General features: G+C 40.5%; 1 protein-coding gene across 1 annotated transcript in view; it reads right to left on the reverse strand.

The window, feature by feature from the left end:
• Positions 1 to 2,218: 2,218 nt before the first annotated feature.
• Positions 2,219 to 20,301, reverse strand: part of lrrc75a (leucine rich repeat containing 75A) — a 124,586-nt gene continuing 106,503 nt past the window's right edge. The window contains exon 4 of the mRNA XM_002935300.5: positions 2,219 to 3,130. Coding sequence (XP_002935346.1) covers positions 2,611 to 3,130 — 520 coding nt within the window. The 3' untranslated portion in view covers positions 2,219 to 2,610. The remainder of the gene's footprint in view (positions 3,131 to 20,301) is intronic.

The raw sequence follows: 20,301 nt of genomic DNA on the forward strand, positions 1-20,301 counted from the left end.
CCCTCCATTGCATTGACAACTTCTGCATTGCCAGGCAGTATGGTTCCCCTCAGTAAGCCCATCCTGAAATGCTGGGAAATCTCCACTGATGGTTCCACACGGGGCGTACTCATAACAACAGGTGTACAATAGCTAGAAAATGGCTGAATAAAATACAGTCAGGACTTGCACCTTAAAACTGTGCAGTTTATTGGGAAAAACACATACAAATGTAAACATGTTGCTTTCTTGAAGAGTAGCATTTGTATATCTATATATCTGTATAGTTATTAAAAACAAATGTGTGAGTTATAAAACTGCAGTACTGCTCTTGTTAGAGACAGAATAGTTCTAGTGAGAGCACAGATCTGCCAGGGAATAATAAATCCCCAGCCAGTGTGGGCAGAGTCCAGTCTCTCAGGGCTGTATGGGTAATGCAGGCTACGGGCTACAATATTTGGTCCATTTGTATCTCCCACATGAGCAGGGGATTGGTATACATAGTTTAACACATTATACATGTTTAGGTCTCCTCATCTTGTACCTTGTAAAAGAGTAAAAAATCAGTTTATACTCCAAAATTGTCCAATAAAATAAAAGGGCTCCTAAAAAACTGCAATACGTGCTGTAAAACAAAATATTAATCTGAAGTTAAAGTCAACTTTGAGTGTTTTTAGACTTAAGTGGGGCTCACTGATATACACTGGTCGCTATGGGTTACTGCCCATGTGCAAATTTGCCCAAACAGTGAATAGCTAGCTTTTTTAAGCAACTGCAGGTAGAACAATGAAAAGAAACATATGATTGGTTTCCATGGGTGTAAATTTGTCCAATGTTTATAATTGACCCCCAGTTACTGTAAACTAATAATAATCACTTTCCTATGACTCTTGAGCAGATGCTGATGGCTTTAAACTGATTCTGCTTCAATATCAGCAATCACTGAAAGAACATGGCTACTCAGTGCGAGGGGTTTAGCTCAAGGTATATTCAGAACAATGTTCATTATAGTTAAGAGTTGTGTTACAGCCGGGGTGCCATTGCTACTTACCTGCACCCCACACTCTTATTAAGCCAAACATTGCACTGTCTGTGTTTTCACAAATTAGTATAAAGTTTTAGGGCAGTGCAAAGTTACACTACACACATTAAAGGAAAAGTAAACCCAATCTAAATTTTTTCATAATAAAAAGCAACTTCTGATAAATATTAATGAACACCTCTTAATGGTTTTATAGTTAATTGTAAATACAACTCATATTGGCAGTAGTATCTGTCTCTTGCTGTTCCTCTCTCTGCTGGTCCTGGTCCGCTCCACTCCAGCCAAGACTCCTATGTGGAAGAACGGCAGTGATCTCAATGGCTGCCTTCTGCCTCCATGTGAATGGAAAACCCACTGTTCATGGCAGGCAGTAGGCACTCAAATATCAGAAATGATCTTCCATACTCATGTCTGCCACACACCTAGGGCTCATTTACTTACACTGTTCCTGCTGCCCTATTATGATAACGTTATACAGATGAAGGAGGCTATATTCAAATATCAGGCTCAGATACAGGGGGCTTAAATAAGAAATGTACACACATAAGGGCACATTTACAGCAGCAAGTGCAGTTGGAGTTGAGAAATTGACGCTGGGAGCCCCAGCAAGTGCCTCCTTAGAGTCTGCTCCAGGGGGGTTCCACAGCAGCCTGTGTCAATAATCTCTACATACTTATGTCTAAAAAAACTCACAGGCATCCATCATTCTGACGCAATCCCTGCCCCTGTTCAGTGTATTTGCCACAATTATACTGGAATTATGGGGGAAATCACTACATTGTGCATAAAACACATAGTGAATTGTGTCTGAAATTGCACACTGTACTTGCGGTTGTAAATGACCCTTAGAGTAACAGCCCTTTACCCTAGAAATGGATGTGTGACTTGACTGTGTGATCCAAACGTACCAATAAATCAGTACATACAGTCCATATAGAACACCAATCATTTCCAAAGGGAGACAGGGGTGTCGTAGTGCGGCAGATTCTTCACCTATTTGTAAATGATTTCATACCAGGGGAATTATTTCAACTCTAAAGGTGGCCACACAACCTTCAGGGCTGAAACAGGCAGATAAGGAGGTAGAAACAATAGGATTTCTACCCCCTTCTGCCGATTCAGCGCTGAAGGCAGATTTTGGTCAAGCGCCTTCTATTGCGCCCGATCAAAATCTTTTAACTGGCCCGAACGGCTTCCTGCGATATCGGTCGACTCGCGACTTGCCATACACGCACCAAATATCGTACGAAACGAGGTATGGCCAGCTTTAGACCCTAAATCCCAGTTATTAAACAAGAAATTAGGCTCTTTTAGTGCACAGACCGCGATAGCTCTCTGAACTCTATAGCTTGTGAACTCTCTAGAAAAACATTGTATTTATCAAAACTGCTACAATGGAAAAGATCAAAGGAATCCCTGGTGCCAAGAACAGAATGAAGTTGGAAATCAGTAAAAAAAAAAAATCACATTTTGGAGGTGGCTGATATGAAGAGTCATAGTGTGGAGACATAATGCTTTATAAAACAGTTTTTTCCGGATTTGGAGCTCAGTAGGCATCAGATTACATGGGAACATTAGGAAGCATTCGGCTAGCTTTCTGGCTTTGAGCTCTGTTCACTCGCTCCACCTGCAATTTGATTTTCTTGGTTCTCTACTGACTCTTCTTGGTTCTCGAGTTCATTTAGCTGTCCCTCTCCAAATTCTAGAATTGTTGGCAAACTTCCCTGCTTGGGGCATCGTTTCTTGAGGCTAACTAGAAAGGGCTGAGGCAGGGAGAATATGTCGACATTATTTCCAAGGTCAATCCAAGTCATACTAGGGAACTTTTTGGGATCTTTCAGCGATTCAGTCAGTTCCCTCAGGATGGCTTTTGTCAGGCGGTTTCCATTGAGAGCTAAGGTGGAGAGGTGCGGGAGGGAACTAAGAACAGGCATGACCTGGAGGAACATTTCATCTGTGAGTTCAGTGAAACAGAGCTCCACGTTCTCCACATTCTCTGAGTTGGACTGCAGAAATATGATCACACGTTCCAAATCTTTCATGTTGAGCTGAATCCCAGAAATATCCATGCTACCTTCATGGGGCCTCCCAGACAAAAGAACTTTCAAGCTGGAGGAACAAAGAAAGGAGAATTCAGTCAGACCTCAGTTTGTTTTAAATAAAATGATGGAAAAACCACAGCAGAATATGAGGATTCGCCAGGGAGACACATGATCATACAGAGGCACAAGCCACGCTGCTCTTACACAGGCCACGGAAAGCAAAGCTCTGCTGTGTTAACGTTATTTTTTTATATTAAAGTGTCAAGTACTTTCTTCTAAAGCACAACTTTAAAAAAAGTCACCAGACTCAAGAAACATCACTAAGCACCGTTCAGAAGATATATTTGGTGTGTAAATTGAATGCGTGCTACCACACCAATGTTTGTAAGCCATGGCCACCTATTTAAGCCTCACCAACCTTTAAGGCTACCCGCTTTTAAACCAATGTGTCCACGTTGAACAAATTTTCTCCAAAAATTACTAGGCCACACCTACTTTTGAAGGATACACATATTCAAGTACAGACCACCCACACTTTTGTATCTACACTTAAAGGAACAGTAACACCAAAAATGAAAGTGTATGAAAGTAATTTGAATATAATGTGCTGTTGCCCCGCACTGGTAACTTGTGTGTTTGCTTCAGTAAGACTACTACAGTTTATATAAATACCCTGCTGTACAGCTATAGGGGCAAGCATTCAAGCTAGAATGCAAAGTTATGCGTTATTTTACATTAAATCATAGTGTGTTGAGAGGTTTCTTAAAGGACAATGAAAGGTTAATATACTTAAAAAGAATGCCTTTAGACTTACTTTTTAATTACTTACTGCATATCTAAATTCCCAGATCCCTGCTTGCCTCTCTGAGATATGGTGCTGGCAGCCTACAGCAGTGTGAAGACTACAGTGACATCACTGAAATCTCTCTTCCCTTCCTGTCTCCTGTTCAAGTGTGGCGTTTTTACTAAACAATAGTAGGACTATTGGGCAGTATGCTTTTTATATTTTGACTTGCATTCTCCTTTAATTGAAAAGTATTTGGGGATTTTTGTGGATAACAACCTGTGTAACTCTAGGCAGTATCATTCTGTAGCTACTAAAGCAAAACAAGTGCTGTCTCGTATAGAAAGTGGCATTAACTTGAGGGATGAAAATATACTTTTGCCTCTTTAGATGTCTCTTACATAATAATGAGATATAAAGAGTGCAGAAAATTACAACTAAACTGGTTAAGGGGATGGAAGATATAAACTATGAGGTTAGACTGTCAAGGTTGGAGTTGTTTTCTCTAGAGAAAAGATGCTTGCGAGGGGACATGATTACTCTTTACTAGTACATTAGAGGGGATAGTATGGAATCTTTTTTTTTTTTTTTTGCTCCAGAGGCCACTCCTATAGATTAGAGGAACGGAACTTTCATTTGAAGCAGCCCACGGTGTGGACAGTGAGGTTGGGGAATGGGAAGGTTGGGGAATGGGAAGGTTAGGGAATGGGAAGGTTAGGGAATGCCCTTCCTATTGATGTTGTGATGGCAGATTCCTAAGCTGCTGTGATACTAAAATCTGCAATTATTTAGTACGGGTATTGGTATATATATAGTTTATATGTGAGTGTATAGACAGCTCAGTATGAGTGTGTGTGTTTATGTACACTGGGGTTCATAGACCTTCGTAGACTTTGGTCTTTTTCCAGCACAACTTAACTATGTAACTATGTAACAATAAACAACATCTTAGAAATTATATAAGGCTGAAAGTTGTTCTTCGGCAGCTGAAGAGAAACCCTTTAAACAGAGAAAACAACTCATTTTCCTGTTGCTGTAGTCGGTTTCTTCTAGGAATTAGCATCTGAAGTTACATTACGTATTTCACTCAGAGAAGTAAGAAGCTTATATGTGACTGGATAAGTGTGCATTAACAAAGTGCAGAGATTTTCCCAAAGTGCATTAAAATCTGTTGAAACTATGCACCTGAATGTGCAGCACCATAATCCCAAGGAGTGAGCACTTAGCTGCTGCCTTTGTTCTATGGGTAAAGCACCCAGCGTTGGAGAAGAAGAAACACGCCATTAGGCTGCCGCCTGCTCTCACGTACAGAGGTGAGGGCTAATCACATACACGTTCCATAAGGAAAGCTTTATACTTTGTAGCTGAAGCTCTTTAACCTTGTCACTAAACAGAAATTCTACCCCATAATCACAGCTCTAACAGCAGGAGTGTCAAATCTATAGCCCGCAGTACCCCCATGCTTATTCATTTGCTGTATAGGAATGATGGCAGATGCATGGCCTCACTAGACTAACCACTTGTTTAGCAGAAATGGCACTACACTGGGGATGGTTATTCTACCCATGTTATCATATTCACTGACCCATGTGCTATTTTGCTACAAGGACAGTAGTGCACAGAAATGGGGGGGGGATATATAACAAATACACATTTCAATGCCATTCTCACCTACATACACCAGGTAATGCCAATCTGCCCTTGATGGTAGTGTGGCCCTTTCTTTAACAGAATAAATACTACCAGTGACAGCTCACAAAATTATCAGCCTTTTTTTAACATTTTACTTTTTGATTTTTGATAACAAGAGGTAACATAAAGATGTGGTTCACATTAAGTTAACTTTTAATATGTTATAGAATGTCCTATTCCTAGCAACTTTGCAGTTGGTCTTCATAATATATTACTCTTCTACATATTTCCAGCTTTCAAATGGGGGTCACTGGCGCCAGCACCCAACAACTATTCCTCTGAAAGGCTACAACTTTATTATTGTTATTTTTTATTTCTTATCTTTCTATTCAGCCCCCATCCTATTTATATTTCAGTCTCTCATTTAAACCAATGAGTCTCTCATTTAAACCCTAAATAAGACCAAGGACCCTAGCAACCAAATAGCTGCGAAAATTCCGAACTGGAGAACTGCTTATTTTAAAGATAAATAACCAATAATAACATAATATCAATGTCTACATCACAGTAAAAATTGATTAAAAGGTGAACAACCCTATTAATTAAAAAATATTCTGATCAAAGACTTAGGAACCCGAGAGCTGCAAAATAGTCAGGGCATGGCATTAATATAACAAAAATTCTTTATGACTGAAATAAAGCTTATTAAAGGAATCAATCCCTTGCTCAGCTCACTGAGCCAATTCCAGCTTCTTGGTCAGTATGGCAATAGGCATCTAGTGGCCCGGCTTCTGATGTTCCCTTGGAAAATGCATGCAAGCTGGTGCTTCACTCTGCATGTTAATGGCAACACAGGGAGCCTGCAGTTAGAACGAGCCAACACACTACCCTGTATATCTGAATGGGGAGATCTAAAAACAGATTCAGATTCAGTGCTATTCTTAGGCCGAAAATGGCTAGACTGCTGGTATTAACAGAAAAAAGAGAAGGTAATTACCAGTTGTTAAACTATATTTTCAGGTGAGTGCTGCTAGAAGCACTGAGCAGGCATCATTTGCATGCAGAAGGAAAGGCAGGTTGCCAGCACTCACTCCCAGAGAATAAGACATGCCTGATGTAACAGCAAAACCTCATTCTTCACTCTATTAGTTCTGCACATTCCCACTGGTTAACACAATCCTTCTCTCGTCCTCATGTTATTTCCCTACAAAAAAAAACTTGGAACTGGAAATGTCATCTAGGAGAAGATAAAAATAACATTTACATAAGTGCTAAATATTTTCCATACTGCGTCTATCTGAAAGCTTTGAGTTCAACACTTATGCAATTCACAGTCCTCCCACCAGGTGTCAGTCTGAATCAGAAAGTGAATAACACAAGGGAAAACAAAATAGAGAGAAAGTAGCAAAAATAATGGAAACACCAAATAATATATCAGTATTTTTAATAGTAAGGAAATGAACTGCATTTGCCTATAAAACAGTACTTGTTTTTGCTGGATTCATGTTATTAAGGAACACTCAGATAGCATGGGGAACACCCTGGTTTAGAATTCTGTAAACCTTACAAGGAAGGTAGCAAACAGATTTTCTTATTAATTAAGCTCCATACAGAAGAAAAAATGTAGGTTAATACAGATGGAGCCTGCTAGGAGACTGTTGTAATAATCACCTTAATACTATGTTCCAGGAGTATTAAAACCATCAAAAATAGCATTCTCCCCCAAACCTATACAAATTGCGTTTCACCCTGAGCTCCCCAGATTTCTGCTCTGCATCCCCCCAAGCCACACACTAACTAGTGAGCTACATGCAGTGGAGGTACCTTACCCTGTACATGGTTGCCACTTACTATTTAATGGTCCAGGTGGACTTTCAAAGCTCTCAGTGTCTGAAAATGAAATTTATGGGAATTCTTTTCCACAGACAAACAACCAACTCCTGATCAGGGGATAAATTCAATAAACTGCAGGGTTCTTAATCCTATAGAACAAGCTGATATTAGAAGAGGTCTATGTAGCTGTAGACAGGATGGGGCCATAAGATGCCATAGAGGTTGACATCTGACCGAGTGCTTCCGACTCGATCGAATGCTTTAGAATAACTGAAATAACACCCATTGCTCATCTGCAGCAATTACACTGTTGCTTCTTGAAGCTTGAAGGCAGACCTGTACAGTGCTGTAGAATATGTGCAAGCTTTATAAATACTACTAATAATAATTGTGCTATAATCCTATTAGCAATATTGCACTGACATATAACAATTCATAAACACCATAGATCTAAAAGATTTTTTTCTAAAGAAATCCTTTCACTAAGGGCTGTGTCACACGGGGAGACATGCAACAAATCTTCCTTGTCGCGGGCGACTAATCTCCCCAAAATGCCATTCCACTGGCTAAAATGTAAATCGCCAGTGGGATGGCATACGTGGCGGCGCAATTTGCCGAAGTCGGCGACGTTGCCTTGAGAGGAAACTTCGGCAAATCGTGTGTCACAGCCCTAAGGCTTTTGAAATTGTCATTGTTCCATTAGATGATGTCTAAATAGTAAATACAGGTATTGGATCCTTTACCCATTTTTGATGGTAACACAATTGTTTTGGGTTTATGTAATGTTTTACTGCTTTAAGTAGAATAAGGCATTTAGAATAATAGATCCTATACCTGTACATTTGCTTTTATGCTAACACTTGCCATTTGACTGAGTTGGCCCAGTCTCAGTACACCGTGCTCCTGATAATCCTTTTTATTCTCTCCAGGCTGTTCCTGATATAGAACTCAGTCGGCACGTATGAATGAGCTTACTGAGAGGCTAAGGATCAGGCTCCTGACCTGCGCTGCACCAAACTGTACAACTTAATCTGCAGGAAAATAACACACAGAATTCCTGACGTTTCTCACTGTCTCCAAACCACAAGTGGCAGATATGGCGGCACCTTGTCGCATATTTGGTACTCCCTGGCAATACTGCCTGCATGGGCACATAGCGGCACATGCTCCATTTCATATGGCAACCACTGTAGCTACACACATTGGCCCCTCAATGACACTGCTATGAGCTGCTCAGGGAAAATTTTAGTGAGTGGTCCACCCATTCCTTCCATCAATCAGGTCCACATAGGAAGTGTGTCACCCAAGTAATACATGTCCCCCAAATAGTCATAAACAGTTCCAGCAACACAAAACCAGCGTACTTTATACATACTGTGCACTGGTAACGGGAAAAGAGTTTTGAAGGGAGATATATTTCCCATACTCCCTTATGTATAATGGTCCTGAGTGGGTTAATTCCCCAAGGAAGTCTCACATGGGGAGATATAATTAGCAGGCTAGATCTGCCACAGGCGGCCACAGAGAGTGAGTGGCTCAGAATGACTGAATGTCTGTGGGGAAACAGCTCGGAGTGCTGCTGGTTTTTCTCCAAACAAAAAGCACTCTCTGAAGATACAGCGACTCCGTGGAGTTGTGCTTTTGGGTTAAGCCAGCAATCCCAGTAGGGGCCGGTAGCAGAGAGGGAAAGCACGCTGTGTAGTAGGAAGAGCCCACGTGTGGCAAGGGTTTTGTTTTATTTTGTTTATGCTTCTATTTGACAACAAGTCAAACTGTACATAATAACAAGTCTGTAATTGTACATAACTAATGGACTTTATTTATGCCAAAGAACTGTCTGTACGTCTGAACTTGCTCACAATACATATAAACAATCAGACACATTCTTTTATTCTTGAAGTGGCATCATTTATACAACAAGCAATATCTCCATAACACCAACGTTTCAATCCAAAGATCTTCATCTACGTAAAAATTGCATACTTACAGCAGGCATAATCGCCCACCACCACGTCATCACAGCCAGGCCTGAACTGGCAACCTTTGGATTCTGGCTAATGCCAAAGAGGCTGCTGTAAGATGCCACAGACAGTCACTATTTATTGGGTCTATAGGGGCTGTTTGGGGCTCTGTGTACTTGTAATGCCAGGGTCTATTTTGAATCCCAGCCCAGGCCTGATCAGAGCTCCAGGTAGTGACCTCATGTGCCAAGCAGAAGTGATGTCATGTTGCTTCAACTGTGTGACATTCTACTATATGGCGGAACTTTCAATGGGCTTTGTCCTTGCCATAAGCACAGGAGGAGGAGTGTAGCCCAATATTCACAGAAACAAAGAAAAGTTGCAGTTCCCTGTCAGGTCCACCTGACTCCTGCTAAGCAGCCAGCAGGAACTGGAACAGATGGGAAGTGCTAGTAGGTTTTTTCATTTCAGGGACATTTCCATTAAAGAAGCATCAACTTTTCTAAGCACATTCCTTCTATATTTTAGGGGGCAAAATTCTTTTTTTCCACATTTTTTTTTAAACAATATAGCCCTTTTAATTGTGTGTATTGATCTTTTTTGTAAAATTTACACAACACATATGGTCAAGAGGAGTAGAAGCCTTAGCTGCCTCCTGACACTCATTGGGTAAATGCATTATGGATCCAAGAATATCACTTGAAATTGCCTCTGGGTTGATCAATTAGACCAACCTATATCAGTCTGTGCAAAGCCTTGAAAACAGTGCTAGGAAATGGAAGTGCAATAATGTATGGAAGTTACCAATGAGTAAGTGTCTAATTAGTCATGTCAAGCTCTGGCCGGTGCCTGTTAATGTCTCAGTATCCCCTGGGATTTACGGTTTATGATCTCAAGGGCGAATGAGGGTAAACAGATCTGATTGTGCAAGTGTTTCCTCTTCGACACATATTTGCTTGAACAGAAAGCCGTTATCATAAATGGTTTTCTGCCCAAGAACACAAAGACTGAAAGCGCAACTTAATTAGTACAAGTAATCCCCTAGCAACACATGTAACCACGGGGGAAAAGATGTTTATCTTTTCATATCTGTTAGTATAGGAAATGTGTTTCCGAAAGCAATTAGGAGAATATTATTGGATTACTACTGTGTGTATTGTGGCTGCACGGGAACTGGGGATGCCATACTTTTGAAGCGCGCATACACGTGTGATTGACTATGTGCATACGTGTGTTTTGTTACTGAAGAACAATCTTCTCAGACAGGGTCGGACTGCGGGGTGCTGGGCCCACCGCTCCTCCCTAACCCCATGCAGGGGCCTCCGCCACCCGCCCGACATCCTCCCCTTAACGAACTAGTGAAACGCATCAGGGAAGTTGGAGGCCGGGGGCCCACCGGGTTTTCTCCCGTTATCCCGGTTGCCCAGTCCGACAATGTGCTCACACCTTGTTGAGCAATACAGACATAGTGACCAAATGGAACATGGAATGTGATATCTGGCCAAAGCTACAGGCATCTCGTCCGTTAGTTTGATGCACTATATATGCTGGGTACAAATAGTGCAAAGCACAGCAACTGAGATATAGTAATTATTTGCCTGTATTTATTATAATGTATTGGGGCAAGGATCCTAAAATCCTAATGTAACCCTATCTTGTGCCTGCACCCGAGCGTATCTCATTCATTCCAGTGCAGGCACATGTAGGAGGCGTACGCCTAGTCTGGCATCAGCCTAAAAGTAGCTTTTGGCAGAGAACCCAGAAAACTTAATGAGCGTCACCTGCATTTAGATACATTGTTTTTCACTTTTAATTAAATAAATGGGCTTTTGAGGTAGTATGTTAAAATATCAAATACAATCACATACAAAGAAAGTATCTGTGTCACCCCTGAGGAGATTGCCTAGTAGGTTTAAGGTCTACCTTTGCAAGTTTCTAGCGAATGTGGCACAGATCCCATAAAGCAGAAATGGATCATGACTATGACTATGCCCAAATCCCTCTTCAGTACTGTGGTCCCTTTACTTAGGCAAGTAAAGCCTAGGGGAGAGCTACCTCCATCTATCAATATTTGCTGGAAACTGGCTGCTCTTTCTACATAGCTTTCTCATGTTCTAGAATGTGCTATAGCAGTAGCTAGTCCTGTAAATGATAAAACCTCATCCATGGGGTCTCTGTTCCCCAACTTATACTAGAAGAGTTGTCCCTCTAGGGCAGAACAGCTATACTGGGCCTCAGGGCTGGAACTAGGGGTGGGCAGAAGAGTCATTTGCTTAGAGTGCAACATTAGGGGGGGGCACTAGGTACTTATCTTTTCTGCCTGCCATCCATGAGTTCTGGCACTTCTGTAGCTCACTACCTGCCAGCTCAACTTATCACCACATCATCCTGTTATGCCCCCGAGCCAATTGTCACTGCTCCCTCACACAACCCGCCCCCTGCACGTTGACCCGCGGGTAGTAGGGCAACGTGCGGGGGGTAGAACAGGAGGAGCGGCAAGTGGGGTGTTGAGCAGTGGGTCCTGCCTTGGGCACTGGGGGCCTTTTTTGACTCCAGGCTCCCCAGACACATACACCTCGTTCAAAAGAAGAAGCGCCACAGACAGAAGTGATCCCAAACCTATGGGCCAATAATACAGATATATACAATAAAGAAACTAGGTACAGTGGCTTCTGCCTAGTAACTGTGAGAATAGAAAGGGTAGGGGATTTAAAACTATAGGGGCTATTCCCTATATCCCTATGGATCTCTGCACTAAATTATTGATATATACTAAGAAAAAAATAAAACTATTATATTTGGAACAAAATAAAATATGAAGTCTACAAGGTCTTTTTGAGAGAGTACAGTTGAGCAGTTTTTGGCAGTTTGCAGAGTGCTGTGGGGTATAATGATAACTAACATCAAATCTGATATAAACTATACACATTACATACAGAGTCGCTTGCTGAACAGAAACAGATACATTATTACTGCCTGTGGTCACGTGCTGTTACAGTACACGGCAGTAGACACAGCTGGATCCATGTGTCCATATAATTTTACATGTGATTGAAGCTGCAGTGGGATCAGCTGGTAACAGTCATATTAACAGGGTCCCTTTTAGTGCAGGCAGAGAAAGCATTTGCTGTAGCCCCCAAAATCACAGGAACCTCTGACGGCAGAAGGGTTATGGGAATTATCCGAGACACATATTAATGATAATAATTCAGTAGATACATTCATAATGTCAAGCCTCTGGTCCTCCAGCAACTTCCAGCATGCCTCCAATGAGGCAAAATAAGCCAAGTTTGTTGGTTCTTCCCCTGGAATCTGTATTGATGGAGATAAGACCCAGTTGTTTGGCGAGGTTGCCAAATGAGCAGATCTTTCCCCCTATATTGATCAACTGATCAATATAGGTATAATGGATGTATCTAAGACACAGAAATATGTTTGTAGAACCAATGTTGTATTGTTTATTGTTATTTTTTATGTTACAAATGCATAAATAAAAACCTTAAAAAAAAAAAAATCTTAAGTCCAACTGATGGAGACGGTCAGTGGCCTGACAATGCCAGCTTTCCACTCACTAAACTGCTGCGCTACCTTTGATAGATGCTAGATTATACATGTAATGCAGGGCTATTCAATTATAAAAAAAAACAAACAAATATGGAGTACCATAAAGATTTTTAGTCATTAAAAAAATAATCAAAAAGTGTGTTTATTGTAAGCCCTGTTCATTGAAAATGAGTTATACTGTCCCTTTAAGTATAGAATAAATGACTAATCTGAACTGGAGCAAAGATACAGTCTATTTAGTTTTGTGGTTTTCAGCTTCCCTTTCGCTCAAGTAAACAAATTACAAGAGCACTTGAATGAGATGTTGGCCTAAACCATAAACAATTTATTGTGCAATGGGATGAAAGATGTTGTTTTACTTCATGTAAGTAAATTAAGCTCCTGTTTGTCTTTGAGGCTGGTAAATGAATGCGTGTGGTCTCCTCTCATGGTAAGAAAATTGGTCATGTCGCTCAGAGGAGACAGAAAATCCAATCAGGACTGATAAACCCAAGGTTTAATAAATTATTGCTTGCTCTGTACATTATTTGAAAACTAGGTTTGCTTTATAGAAATGTTTTATACTGCAGATGGTTCCGAGGGGGGGGGGTTATATGAGCAGGGTTAAAATTAAATTGACAAAATAGTACTGGTCAGCATATGAATGCCTGGAAAATATATTTCTAAATGGTGCAAGTATATTTTCGGGCTAAAGTCTGCTCCGCATGCTTGCACCTGGACTGGTGCAATGGTTCCGTGGGCAGGCACAGGGTGAGGCTGACGCCAGTGTAGTGTAGTGTTTATCCGCAGGCTGGGAATCAGCCTCATCTGGCATTAGCCTAAGAGCTGAATGAGTGAAGGAAGAGGATTGCTAATGAACCCCAGGCCGGTGCAGTTTTCTGCTAACAGGGGCCCCAACCTGGGTTATCAGGTAAGTGATTACAATCATGGGGGGTACATAACATCTGGCACCCAGTCATTATACCTTTACTTCGCATTTAAGGGTATAGCAATCTATTTTTTTAAAGCCAAAGCACTCTTTAGTAATTACTGCTCTTAAAATCAGTTTATATCCAATTATCTGTGACAGTTAATAATTATTGGCTGAAAACAAAAATGGACTAGAAACAAATACCCATTATTTCAGTTAATAACTTCAGCCATGAAGAAAACGGAGGCGGTTGTGGTGCCCATATCTACCTTTCTCAGATATTATGGGCCTCATTTACTATTATGGCCGGTGATTTTCTACCCACTATGTTTTTCCCCAGAATTCCACTGTAATGACTAAAACGTATCACCTAACAATATAGCAGTGATCCCCAACCAGTGGCTCGTGAGTAACATGTTGCTCCCCACCCATTTGATGTTGCTCCCAGTGGCCTCAAAGTAGGTGCCCATTTTTACATTTGTAACTTGGAGGCAAGTTTTGGAAGCACAGAGACATGGTTTAATTCCAAGCAGAGCCTCCTGCAGGCTAGCAGTCCATATGGGGCTACCAAATAGCCAATAACAATTCTTATTTGGCATCCCCAAAAAACTTTTTTTCTACATCTGAGTATGGCTCACAAATAAAAAAAGGTTGGGGCTCCATGTAATACAGTAAGCAGTCACCAAATAATACAGTAAACAAATGACACATGACTGCTCTAAATAAATGCTCTTCAGTTGGGACTAGGAACTACATTGCCCAAGTGCGGGTAGCTATGGCATGGGAGCCCTGTATTTTATACTTCATGAAAAACAGGTGTTAAGTATAATACTCCCATGTGCCTCTGCATGCTTTGCCCGTCACCTAGAGGCTGATTCACATTAACAGGTGCAACTGGCACAATTGGCACTGGGTGCAAGGGAATCTGGAATATGGCGTTTAATGTTTTACATTATACTAGTTCATACAAGACTTAAGATTGTAAGTTCTTGCAAGCAGGGCCCTCTAATCATAACATTTATTCTGTAGCCTTAGTCTGTAAATTAATTGTACATCCCCTATAACTTATAATATTACTGTAAGGCACTGTGTAACCTGCTGGCACTATGTGAAGAAATGATGATAAGAATGATGGTAAATGGCATACATGAGTTCTGGATGTGCTGATGAGTCCTGTTGGATCAGTGGGGTTGAGATCCATACAGCTGCTCTCACTCATCTACATGAACCCCCCTTTTATATATGAAGAACACACACAAACTGGCTGTTTCCATGCTCTAAGTCATGGTCCCAATATCTCTTCCACTGGGGAAAAAAACATAAAAGTACTGGTAGTACAAAGGCGATTGATGCTTGGAAGATATTTTTCTCTTATGTCCATATCCAGTTTTTATTAGCAATGGTATTTGCATGCTTCTGTCTCTAAGGGAAAACGCTGATATCCAGAAGTATGACCCTTTAGCACTGCTCAATAATATACAGGGAAAAGCAAGGAAATGCAACCTGTATAACAAAGCTGTGTTTACCAACAATCGTGTGAGAAGGGAAGAAAGTGATTAGATGCTCTGAGAAGATAAAGTATGATCTTAATAAAGAACTGTCTCCTGAACAAGTAACTGAAAGAGTGAATAAAATGTAATAATAAATCAGGGCTCCATATCGCCACCAAATCTCTTACATGTAACGTAACTAATACAGCTTCCAAATGTCAAAGAGAATATCACATCAATGCACCCATCTGGGGAACAATGCCGCATCAAAACCTATTTAGAATTACATGGTGTGACTAATGTTTTGTCAGATTTCACTGTCAGGCTTGGACAGTATATTTCTGGCATGACTATTGTTGACTACAATTTATTAGCCAACTTTTTCCATAGGAAAATGAAAGATCTTCTCTTTGTTCAGATAAGTGGCTCCGGCAAGTTAAAATATAAAAAAAAAGTGTTCAGCGTTTAATAGACCTTGGCCAGAAAGGAAGTACAGTAGAACTCCGATTTTACATTTCCCAGGTGTCGGCATCAAAAAGTTTCAGGAAAACATAAAATCTGGAGATAGAAACCCAGCTTGCCTGTATAGGACCAGGAAAAAAACATCAATTCCGGCAAAATGTAAAATCTGGGAAAAAACACAACTTGCCTGTATAGGGCCATGAAAAAACAACATCAATATCTGGAAACTATAAAAATCTGGGTTCTATTATAAATTACAGATATTTCCTACTTAACACACAGCTCTATAGCATTACAGGTATGAGACCCCTTACATGGAAACCCATTATCCAGAATGTTCCAAATTATGGAAAATTCATCTCCCATAGAGTCCATTATAAGCAAATAGTTTTTAAAAGAATTTCCCTTCACTCTGTAATAATGAATTTAATGAATACATTTAGGTGGCAAAACAATCCAATCGAGTTTAATATTTAAATGATTTAAAAGGTTTATAGCATATAGAGAGTATAGAGAACCAAATTAAAGAAAGATCCCTTATCCAGAAAACCCCATGCCCAAAGCATTCCGGATAATAGATCTTACGCATGTATTATAAGTGCCAACATATCCCACAGTGTTGTACAACAGAAAGCTGCATCCAATAAACACACAGTACATACAAATACTGACCAGTGCAGGGGAGTCTATTTATTGGGGGTAATTTTGTAATAAAAAATTAAATCATTTTTTCCTTATAGCTTTAGAGGGAACACTTACTCTTACTTAGAGGAACAGTAACACCAAAAAATGTATATATTTTAAAGAAGTTAAACTATAATGTACTGCTGCCCTGCACTGGTAAAAGTTTTGTGTTTGCTTCAGAAACATTACTAGAGTTTATATAAACCCTGGTGTGTAGCCATGGGGGCAGCCATTCAAAACAAGAAAAGGCACAGGTTATATAGCAGCTAACAGATAAACCCTGTAAAATACAATGGTGTATTATCTGTTATCTGCTATGTAACCTGTGCCTTTTCTCCTTTTTTCCAGCTTGAATGGCTGCCCCCAGGGCTACACAGCAGCTTATTTATATAAACTATAGTAGTGTTCCTGAAGCAAACACCCCAGTTTTACCTGTGCAGGGCAACAGTTTGTTATGTTTCAATTACTTTAAAACACTTTCATTTTTTGGTGTTACTGTTCCTTAATAGCAATCTAGTACTTTTACACTTTTGGTGGCCTAATACTCATCTAAGAGTTTATAAACTACCCTGTGTACATCAGATGTAAGCAGTACAAAAGCGGCACTTAGATTGGGGCTCTTGCATCATCTTGTAGTTACAATGAAGCCTTGGGGTTTCTCTAGATCTTATTGCCAAACCTCAGTTTTCTCAAGGTTTTGGCCATGATTGTGAAAACAGTTATAGACTGACAAAATTACATATTACTACCTAAATCCAGATGTTGATGGATTCAGCCAAATCCTGGACTATAGCAATCTCTTGCAGCAACATCTACAATATGCACAATTTGCATATTTTTTTCCTTTCTGCAAATCTAATGTTTCCTTCATTGCAAGCTTGGGGTTGGATCCTGCTAAATTTCTTTAGTTTCCCAGGTCTTCTCCAGCACCTTTCATCTTGGAATGAATTTCCCATTTAAAGGACCTATTCTCCAATTTGTTTTTGGGTCTTTGTGGACTTGTGCAGTCTAGGAGGGAGCAGGTAGACCTGTTCAGAGTTAAAACTGCGGGAGAAAATAATGCAGGTTTAGTTCCCCTTTAAATAGTTCATCCCTTATGCCTGGCTTCTGTATTACTTCACACACTGTACCACTTATTGTTTGCATGTACAAAGGTATGTCTATATCATCATATGCTCACCAGCTATACTGATATACATAAAGGAAAAGATTTACCCCAAAATGCCACATTTAGAATAAAATATATTAAAAATACTACAAGCAACTTTTACATGGAAAATTAAATAGTACCAATCACAAATATATTTAATCTGCTAGACTCATTTTAAACCCAATTCCACACCCTCAGGAAATATCTATCAGACAGGGACACATTTTCCCCTGCAGACAAAAACGGTACGACACAAATGTGAGTGAAACATCATATGAATGCTTGGCACTCACTACTAGCAATGCTCTGCTGCTGCATATTGCTGTCTATTTAAAGACAATTCTACAATGTTAGTGCTAAACTATGGCTAGTATGGCAGAATACCAAGGCTGGCATGGTATTATTTTATGTTTCTGTACAGATGGCCATCAACCTTATATGGATGTTCCCATTGCTATGCCATTTATTTTCTGCTATCTGAGATAATTATAATTTCTATAGCCTTTTACAGTGAATCACTGCCCCAGTGGAGCTTACAATCTAAGGTCCCTGCCATGTGCACATAGGTATGACTAGGATTAGTTTCATAAGGAGCTAAATAACCTTTCAGTAGGTGTGTGATTTAGTTACTATTTCTTTTTGGGGGGGGAATTTTACTTTACTTCCAATTTTCCCCAGAGTTGCTATAAGATGTATTCAGACTAGAGAACTTGTTCTTGTTGCTCTATTGGGCAGTTATATACTTCTGACCCCGTCTAACCGGCAGCCCTGTCTAGATAGTCTTAGCTTCTGTGTGATGAGGATGAATCAACCAGTGAGCCAATATTAGGTTTAATGTCAGAACGTGTTAGATTTTTCATTTGTCTTTGTCCTGTTAAGAGCTCTCTTTGGAATTGTAACATATTCAGCTGTTAGAATGTGAATGCTTGTACTAACATTGTGCTTCCTATTAAACAGACACAGGGGTAAATTTATTTCACACACTGCATCTGTCATTTCTAAGATATGATTTGCTATTGCAGATTAAAAAGCCTGAAGAATTATTAGTGGCCGTGCCACTTCTTATCTGTTTGGCCAATGACCAGTAGAACAGAGCCAAAATCTGAACAGATATTACTGTTTTAACTTGACCTCTGCAAAAGCTGATATTATAATAATCTTGTATGAACCATTTAATAAACTGGCAAACAGGGCCAGTCTTACCAACTGTGGGGCCCAATTGGAACTAGTTCTGCAGGCCCCCTTAGTACATTGCAAATTATGCTTAGTACAGGGGAATCCATATGCTGCCATAGTTTTACAGTTTTTTAGGCTGTTCCTGCTGAATTGTGGTTAATACAGGCATACCTCGCAACATTTAAAAAATGTGAATAGGGACAAAAAGCTCTGCCGCACACAGCGCGTCAAAAAAAAAAAAATTTGCCATGCCCATGAAAAGAATGCAAATTTGCCCTGCAGTGTACTCCCATTCCCAGACTCACCCAAAACTAGCAAAACAGAGCAGCACTGAGCAGTGTTCATGTAGCCGTCATATGGAGCAAACTTAGGGGGCTGTTTCTGCTGAATTGTGCTTAGTACAGGGGAATCCCTATGCTGCTATAGTTTTATGGTATCTCTCTGTACAGGCTATGAGCAAACTTAGGGGGCTGTTCCTGCTGAATTGTGCTTAGTACAGGGGAATCCCTATGCTGCTATAGTTTTATGGTATCTCTCTGTACAGGCTATGAGCAAACTTAGGGGGCTGTTCATGCTGAATTGTGCTTAGTACAGGGGAATCCCTATGCTGCTATAGTTTTATGGTATCTCTCTGTACAGGCTATGAGCAAACTTAGGGGGCTGTTCCTGCTGAATTGTGCTTAGTACAGGGGAATCCCTATGCTGCTATAGTTTTATGGTATCTCTCTGTACAGGCTATGAGCAAACTTAGGGGGCTGTTCCTGCTGAATTGTGCCTAGTACAGGGGAATCCCTATGCTGCTATAGTTTTATGGTATCTCTCTGTACAGGCTATGAGCAAACTTAGGGGGCTGTTCCTGCTGAATTGTGCTTAGTACAGGGGAATCCCTATGCTGCTATAGTTTTATGGTATCTCTCTGTACAGGCTATGAGCAAAATTAGGGGGCTGTTCCTGCTGAATTGTGCTTAGTACAGGGGAATCCCTATGCTGCCATAGTTTTTTCTCATTTCCCTTTAATTTCATCTTTTTCCTTCACTGTTTCACAGGGGTAATTTATTAACAAGGTGCTAAATTGCAATTTGTCTGTTCTGATCAGTGTCGCATTGGGGTACCTGGGTCCCACCAGAGAATTTCACCCCAGTGGCCCACCAAACACATAAGCTGTTGCTGCGACCACCACCCACCCACTTATATGTACGCAGATGAGCTACACATTGCAAGCTTAGCATCTGCAACATTTCAACAGTGGGTTTCAGTGGGGCCTTCAGTATTTATTACCATGTATTAAATATATAAAACCGACCTACCTTTCTGCTTGACTTCCTCCAGTCTTCTTTATTCCTTCACGCTCTCCTTCTGCCTATATACTTTGCTTGCTTTCAACATTTTTGTCTCCATCCTTCCCTTTTCCCTGTCCCTACTTCCCTTCTGCTATATTCTTTTCTGGACACTTCTCTCCTCCCACCCCCCTTTCATCTCACACCTTCACGTTTTCCTTCTGCTATCCATATTTACTCTCTGACTTTATCTCACCTTTTCATTACTTTTACTTCTCATCTACTACTCATCTTATATCTACCTCTCTGCTCTCC

The sequence above is a fragment of the Xenopus tropicalis genome, chromosome 2 (genome assembly GCF_000004195.4).
Source record: "Xenopus tropicalis strain Nigerian chromosome 2, UCB_Xtro_10.0, whole genome shotgun sequence".
Taxonomy (NCBI): domain Eukaryota; kingdom Metazoa; phylum Chordata; class Amphibia; order Anura; family Pipidae; genus Xenopus; species Xenopus tropicalis.